This window comes from Pundamilia nyererei, unplaced genomic scaffold (genome assembly GCF_000239375.1).
Source record: "Pundamilia nyererei isolate P.nyererei 1_Seehausen unplaced genomic scaffold, PunNye1.0 scaffold00001, whole genome shotgun sequence".
NCBI classification, from domain to species: domain Eukaryota; kingdom Metazoa; phylum Chordata; class Actinopteri; order Cichliformes; family Cichlidae; genus Pundamilia; species Pundamilia nyererei.
The window spans coordinates 9611932-9619798 of NW_005187402.1; the positions used below are offsets into that span (position 1 = coordinate 9611932).

Consider the following 7867-nt stretch of genomic DNA (forward strand, 5'->3'; position numbering starts at 1 on the left):
ACCAATCACTGCATCCTTCTTAATCAATGTAGCAAACAGCTTTTAAGCCATGATATACAGTATATTCAGAATATGACTCCACTGATAGATAGACATATTAAGTTTGCCATAATACTCAGATGTAACATGTAATCAGGTCTAACTATGACCAAATGTATGCTTGTCTTGTTGTTACAGTCACCATTGTGATTAGACACTGAGCTAATGACATTCGAACTCTAACAGGGAGGATAAAACACTCCATAATGGGGGAAGAAGTGCCCAAGATGTTGGTGCAAAGTACTCAAAAGGATGATGAGGAGCAGGAGGATACATTCCGAGGAGATACTGACTCCAAAAGCAGGAATACTTGTTAGTAAGGCTCAGGTTAAGTTAGCTTTTTAATAATATGTTTAAGTCAAATCTTATGTTTAAATGCTGTAAACCTCAAACTTGTAGACAACTCAGTCACTATGAGACTTCTGGAGCCTGACGAGTGCGAGTTCCCTTCCCGTCCCCCACCAAAGAAACCATAAGGTGCAACACTGTAAGCTTAACTCTCAAACAGAAACCTGTAAAATTGCACACTGCCAGACAGAAGCTGTAAAGGTTTAGTGCTCTGTCAAGAATAACAAATACAAGGAAAATATTTTCTCTGTAATTAAAAAAAAGAAATCAGTTGCTTTTCTGTAAAACAGGAAACACTTGACTTGCCCCGAAAATAAAATTTTATGATGACATGAGAGGCGATGCTTCCACTGGTCATCCAATGAGTTCCTTTTTTCATCAGTATGTGAAGCATCGGGGTAGAGTTGGCAACGACAGTCCAAACGCAGATCTTAATCCTCTTGTTTGGGCCCCTTCGGTGTGTCTGAACGTCCTTGCAATTTGAAATGCATTTACCTCTCAATACACAGTGTGTGCGATACAAGTCCAGGTCTCCACCAGTGTAAATTATTCCTCCATCTCTATGGTAACAGAGGGGTCCACATGCTCTGCTGGAATGATTTAAAAAAAAAAAAATCAGCATGTAAATTAATTTTTTCTGTGGTTTTGTTGTAAACGATGCATCTGGTAGTGAACAGTGTGGTTCATGTGACCAGCAGGTGGTAGCAAAATATAAACACAGCAGCAGTTTATAGTGAAGCCTTCAGGTCATTTCAACTGAACAAATATTGAACTAATCTGCCGTTGCATGGTGTCGTTACTGTGTCCCATCCCCTCCGCCGTTAGCCCAAGGTTACAAACCTTGCCCATCTTATTGCTCCTACTGTGAGACCTCCAACAACGTTTGTTTTTGGATGTTTCAGTGCAGGGATTCCATATTTGGAAAGTCAAGTTACGGAAAAGTTGGGGTCTCTGAATGGATATTTTCTCTGTCACTACACTCGAGCAATAAATATGACTTTCATAGGAATAAAAAACATAAATAAGAGACAGGCACAAATAACTTATAAAGCACAAGTATTCACTGGACACTATTACTTGTTTTTGTAAGACCTGAAGGTGATAGAGTAGGTAAAATATTTGTTTAGAAAATACAGTAAAAGTCACCGGATGCCTGCAAGCATTTGCCTGTGACTCGCATGACTCACCCTTTATTTTTGTTTTTAAATTTCACAGTGCAAAGCAACTACAAAGGTCAAAATGACACAAAGGATAACTGTAATTAGATACTAACAGATTCTGGAAAAAACTCAAGCATTAAGTCTCTTAAGAGGTTTTTAATGGATTTAAAAAAAATGCAAAAGTATTAGAGCCAATTATTTTTGGAAGGAAGCTACTTGTGTCTTTAGCACCAGCAATCTCATCTAGAGTAAATAGAAGCCAAGAGCCATATATTTCATGGATCAGGTGCTACTGTGAAGATATGTTGACCAGCAGGTCATGACAGCTGTCCTGGATGATATAAGTTGTATAGGATATACAGTACATTGGGCATTAATGAGAAAAAGGCGTTTTCAGCTCTGTGTATTTTAAATATGACAGAATTTAAATAAACTCACCCAAGCTTCCCTCCTCAGACCCATCATCAGACTCTTCCCACATGTCCTCGTTAGCTAATAAGGGGTTCTGGGATTCAGAGCTCCGGTTCTTCAAAGCAAAGTAGTGGCCATTCCCTTGGCTGACATATAAGAGGTACAGAAACAGATGGAAGCTTGTTAAAGATCCAGTTAACTATTAAATAAGTTCCAACCATTGATCAAATTCTTCACTATGCATGTTATTCATTAGCTCCACTGCAGCTTGATGTAAAAACTACTCTGTATTCTGAAGTCAATGTCATATTGTTCCCCATCAATTATTCATGTCCCTTATACTTCAAATATTCAGTGTACTACTTAAATCATTATACTGATCTCTAACTCTTCCTCCACCATGGCAGTAAGCTGAGGTACAGACACTTGCTCAGCCTCTTTGTCCACAACATTATGCAAGAACTAACAGGCCAAATTCCATGAACCTGGTGGAGAAGTGGTGGTGAACAGAGGAAGTATCCATTAGCTTTTGGTGAGGATCCAGATCATGTTCTGTGAGTACTGGCTTTGGCACACGTTGCACTCTAAATTAATTCTGTGTATTTCAACACTCTGTTGCAAACTATAGGGCCAAGACTTCAGTGTAAAGATGCCAAAATGCCATCACCTCATTATAGAAATCAACGAGTTGCCTCCTGACAACAAACTCACCTCGTAAAGACGGGGATGAACCACAATCTCCGATTCTCTCCAAATACCTGCTCCAGATTTCTGCGCGTGCCGACGTTAAAGCCGTTTTTGTCTGGTCCGTTGGCAAAAACCGGAGCTGAGAAGGCCTCTAAAAAACAGATATGAAACTAGTTAGGTTTCCCCTGTCAACCTTTCAATTCTCCATACCATATTTAATGTGTGCTTAATGTATTAAATAAATGAGATCAATTTCTTAAGGAGGAGGGTTTAATCAGTAAATGCGTCAAATTCTCACCTAATGTGGATCTGTTCTTGGCCACAAGCCAACAGTGGTAGCCAAAGAGGAACATGAGACTGACAAAGAACATGAGAGCCACAAACATGAGGAAGAGGACGTGGAACTTTGCAGGCCCGTTTGGCAAGACCCCCTGGGAAAGAGAGAAATGGGAGTGCTAGAAACCTGAGAATAAACTATGACAGAATGCTTGAATCTTGCGGAAATACAATACTGCTGACTAGAAGGACTTCAAAATGACATTATGACAACTTGTGAATATGAGTCATAAAGCAAGAATGACACTCACTTCCCAGAATTTGAGGAAATACTGAAAGACTGTTGCCGCAATGAATATACAGTACACCATAGAGTAGGCAAGGAAAAGGAGAAAAAACTTGTAGTTGGAAAAACCAACACAGTTGTTCACCCTTAAAAGGAAAAAGACATTCTGGTTTTAGAACAAAACATTTATTTCACCATTTAAACACTGACGAAGAGGAAGAGATTACAACTTACCAGGGACAGTGATGGTCCATCTTTAAGACACACCTTAAAAGCAAGACAAGGTTTCTATATCATTTTAATGGCATTTGTTTCATGTTAGGCAAGCTTTTCTTACAGCTTTCTTTAACATGTACACTGGCAGCTATCGGCTCGTTCCCTTTGCTAAACCTCTGCACTGATTGATCTTTGGAATAATGTCTTCAAGACATGACATGGCAAACAAAAGCAACATCCTCTAATTATCACAACAGTCCCTGGCCAACAAATATCTAATTGCCTCTCTCCATCTCCAGATGAAGGGATTGGGGAGGAAAGGGTGTCTTACATTTCACAGACGGAGCAGTGGTGACAGCGGTCGGGCTTCAGCACCTGGCAGCGGTCGCAGAACCTGATAGCTGGAGACAAGAGGATGGCGAGTTGAATGGACGACATTTGAGCTGAGCTTGCCCTTCAAATACTTCCTGCAGCCCAGAACTTAAGTCTTACCAATCAGCATTAATGAAAGAGATATACTGGCTGATTACTCTGGATGAAGATGCTCCAGAGCGCACACAAAGCTAATTGCCCTCACCCATTTCCTTTCACCAAACACAGATTATGTGTGAGATGATGGATTGCGGCTAATATACCTGTCTTGTTAGTGCACAACTCTATATCAAATAAGGTGGACAAAGAAAATTAGAAGAAAAAAAAAAAACAGTTCACATGATTTCACATGCTTTCACTGCTTACCTCCAGATTGGGCTCGAGTGAAAATAGGCAGCTTCTTTGCAATCTCAACCAGGATTTGCTTCTGAGCATCTGGTCTGTCCTCCATTTCGTACCTTTGCTTGTCTGAGTATGACAGCTGAAACTAAAGCAGACAGACAGATATTTGCATACAACATATTCAGCATAGGCCACAGTTAATTGGTGATATTCAGGTTAGCTCTAGACCTTTTTGCATGGAGACGCAGGAGGGGTGAATATTGACTTCCAGTAGGTCCAGGAGAACATCACAAAGCAAACATGAAATAAAAGCAAATAGGCCACTGCAAGCACAAGAAATAATCACCATAATACATAATATATCAGAAACAAGCCCGGTGTTATTCTAGTTCATGGTTCAACAGTGCACATTACACTGAGACGAGAGGGTAGCTTACCTTTTTCCAGTGTATTGGTGATTGTAACTGTTAAAACAAGAACATGATTTCAGAAATACACCCAAGTTGGCTGACTGACAACAGTCTAGCTAACTGTTTCGGCTAACACTAGTTTGTTTATTGTTTACTGAAACAGCATTTACCGGCTAACACGACTAGCCAGACTGTCAGGTTGTACTTAGCTAAGAGGAATAACAGCACAACAGTTTTGGTATAAAACCAGGAATTACCACTGAGCTTGTAGGGGAAAATGGGAAATTAGTTTAGGTTTAAGGAGAATCTGATTGTATATTAAGTAAATGAACGCGCACACACCCGAAGCCACTTCCTGCTCTTTCTATAACGTTATGTCAACACCGCTGTGCGGTAGTCTGCGGTGTCTGTAACTAAACGATCAAAGTCGCGGGAAACCAACACAGTTTGCCATACTTACAAAGACATAGTTCAAAGACATAGGCGTAATACGACCACAAGACAACGGCGGTGATAATAAGAACAGGTATCCACGAGAAAACCCTCTGACAGCATCTCAAACCTCTGGAGAGAGCCATATTCCATCTGAGCTCCGCTCTCTTCCGCGTTCAACTACTATTCCTGGGATTTATCCATCAGTTGCATCGGGGAGCGATTCACTGCACTGAAGTTACCGTTTGGCTAGTGTTCCTTCTTTCTTTTTCTTTTTTTTAAGATAAATATTACTTTTACTGTTGTAGAGTTACTCAAATATGCTTGATGGGCACATTAACATGTTTTTTGTTTTGTTTTGTTTTTTAGGAAGGAACAGCTGTTGTACATGGTGAATTCCAGTCAACTCAGGGTTAGGTTTGGTTTATTGGCACTGTGCAATGTTTTACAATAATTAAAGAACATAAAGCCCATTATAAGAAGCCGCATTAAAAAGCAAAAATACAAAAGAGCACACATTTTAATGGATACCCTCGGAAAAAAAAACCCGGCCCAGCTGAAAACAGTAAAAAATAATGATGAAACAATTGTGTCTTGTTGTCTCGGTTCCAGGGCCCTTTTGTTGTTAATGTTATCAGTAACATCTGGACTTTTACTTCTGTCACAGGTCAGAGTGTCTGGAAAGGTCTAAATTTTCTGCAAGCAAGCAAAGAACTAAGCTCAAAATAGCACACTTCAGAAAACCTGGGAAAAATACATAACCATGTATTTTCCTTATGTATCCTGTCAAAGTACCCTCAGGTACAGTCTTGGTAAGAAGACAGCTATGTCAATTCTAAGGTTTCACATTAATAATAAAAAAAAATAACAATTAAAAAAAAACATCTGTAGCTTAACCAGGTCTTAAAATGAGATAAATGGAACCTGAGCTGGACAACAACATGTGACGTGACACTGTACCATTTTGTTTAAAATTAAACAAAGTTGTGGAAAACTCAGTAAACCCAATGACTCAGTAGCTCATAGAATCACTTTTAGCAGCAGTTACTTGAAGTAATCATTTTCTGTATGGCTTTATCGATGACTCACTTCGTTTTGGAGAAGATGTTCCCGCACTTCTTTACACCATTGTTTCAGTCCATTGAGGTTTGTGGACATTTGTTTGAGCACAGGTTTCTTAAGCTCCCACCACAGCATTTCACTCAGGTTGCTGCCTGGACTTTGACTTTACTATTGCAGTACATTGATTCTCTTCTTTTTTGTCCATATCCTGCACCTGCAAAACAAATCCAAATCATCACCACCGTGCTTCACAGCTGGTGTCAGCTGTTTGTGCTAATATGCTGTGATTGTTTTTCACCAAATGTGGTGCTTTGTGTCATACGGACATATCTCCACTTTGGTCCACGAGGGACATTATCACAGAAGTCTTGGGATTTGGTTAGATATGATTTGCAAACCTAAGCCATGACGCTGTGTCCTCATAACCTTTCCCAGACTATTGGGCTGGAAAAGTTGCCTCATTAAGATCAGTCCTGGTGTCTTTCCTCTTTGGCATTTTTTAACACACGCCTTAATGCTCCAGATCAGACTAGAGTTTCTTACACTTGCTGATAATCAATTGCGTTAGATTAGCAACACCTTCTTACATTCTTAATTCATATGGAAGCAGCAAGGGTGAGTTTTTCACCCACTGCTTTGGCTTAAATAATGTTGGCTTAATTTAAATAAATAACAACATGCTGTAATATGTCACATTTTGTAGTTCATCTGAGGCTTTCTTTACATCAGATGACTTAGGACCTCTTTATTTTGTATGTCCTGATATGAAAACCTTAAAAATGAAAGCCAGTATGCTTTTAACCTTTATTTATTTAACCTTTGTCTTCATCAGAAAATCAGTTTATTAATACTACTCAGAAAACACCTCCAGGATGTAGGATGATTTTACACTTGTCTTTTCCCCCTGATTTGAAATTAGGTCATAGAAGCTGATGTAGAAATGAAGGGAGTGAAGTGTGCGATGACACACACCACAGGTCCCCAGCTGGACCTCACCTTAGGAATGACTTAACATTAACGGAGCACTTTCTTCCAATTTAGCCCCCTTGTTACTCCGAAGTGTTTCAATTATAGGGTGTAGAACAGCTGTATCTTTGTCAGAATAACTGCAGGCCTCACACATGCTTACACGAAATTACTTAGGCTAATTGTTTTGACCTGCCAAGGCCGAGTCAGCCTGCATTGTTTGAAGGTAAGACCTGACTGCTGCTGCAATTCATTAGCTTTTAACATAAAGAATAATGTTCGCCTTCTCTGCTAAACAAGGCTCAGTGAATGACTTCTTCTCCTGCTGTTTCTTATTAATGTGTTGCTTAAAGTGTTAACTTTCACATAAAATAAAGCTGAAAGTCGTGTCGTGTAGTTTTGGAAATCATCCGAGGAGTATTCCAGTAAATACGAGCCCGCTGATCTCCCCCTGGTTGCCTCGGTGTGCGGCCATTAAGTCATAATTTAGTTTCCTGTTACACAATCAAGGTACGAGGTGGAAGTTGTAAGGGTTTACTGCGTTGGCTTCTCACAGAGGAGGTTAAAAAGGATTGTGTTTTTTCTGTTTTGGAATTAAGTACTTACAGCTTCTTCATCACATTCTTGCAGTGAAACCAAAATAAAAGATAATGCAGTGTATTGGAGGCAGAAACCTGCTGCACCTCATCTGTTTGGGCTTTTATTTATTAGCATTGTATCTGTGATTGGTTGTTGCAACACTCTGAAATATATGCAAGACACAGAAAATAAAGGTGAGGTTTTCAATTCAAATGGGACAAAAGCACCAAACACCACATGCACTTTGCAGGAGTGCCCAATAGGAGGCACTGCACGACTAC

General features: G+C 39.7%; 1 protein-coding gene across 2 annotated transcripts; it reads right to left on the minus strand.

Annotated features, from left to right (window-relative positions):
- Positions 1 to 6: 6 nt before the first annotated feature.
- zdhhc15b (zDHHC palmitoyltransferase 15b) lies at positions 7 to 6226 on the minus strand. Of its 2 annotated transcripts, none has more exons than XM_013908182.1 (11): positions 6069 to 6226; positions 4575 to 4601; positions 4366 to 4460; positions 4162 to 4282; positions 3755 to 3824; positions 3442 to 3474; positions 3233 to 3353; positions 2944 to 3076; positions 2670 to 2796; positions 1986 to 2104; positions 7 to 977 (listed from the first exon to the last, which is right to left on the minus strand). In XM_013908182.1, exons 3-11 carry the CDS (start codon positions 4423 to 4425, stop codon positions 934 to 936), a joined length of 828 nt encoding a protein of 275 aa, XP_013763636.1. In that variant the 5' UTR covers positions 4426 to 4460; positions 4575 to 4601; positions 6069 to 6226; the 3' UTR covers positions 7 to 933. The 2 variants fall into 2 exon arrangements, with proteins under 2 accessions (XP_013763636.1, XP_005719810.1); XM_005719753.1 differs by lacking the exon at positions 6069 to 6226 and adding an exon at positions 5008 to 5167.
- Positions 6227 to 7867: the final 1641 nt, after the last annotated feature.

What these genes read in the sequence shown, in the direction of transcription:
- zdhhc15b (XM_005719753.1), bottom strand. Translation starts at nt 5,125, where the DNA reads ATGGCTCTCTCCAGAGGTTTGAGATGCTGTCAGAGGGTTTTCTCGTGG. An exon ending in CACTGCTCCGTCTGTGAAAT is followed by an intron (nt 3,475 to 3,754) that starts GTAAGACACCCT and finishes CTTGCTTTTAAG; the next exon opens with GTGTGTCTTAAAGATGGACC. An exon ending in TTCATCCCCGTCTTTACGAG is followed by an intron (nt 2,105 to 2,669) that starts GTGAGTTTGTTG and finishes CTTATATGTCAG; the next exon opens with CCAAGGGAATGGCCACTACT.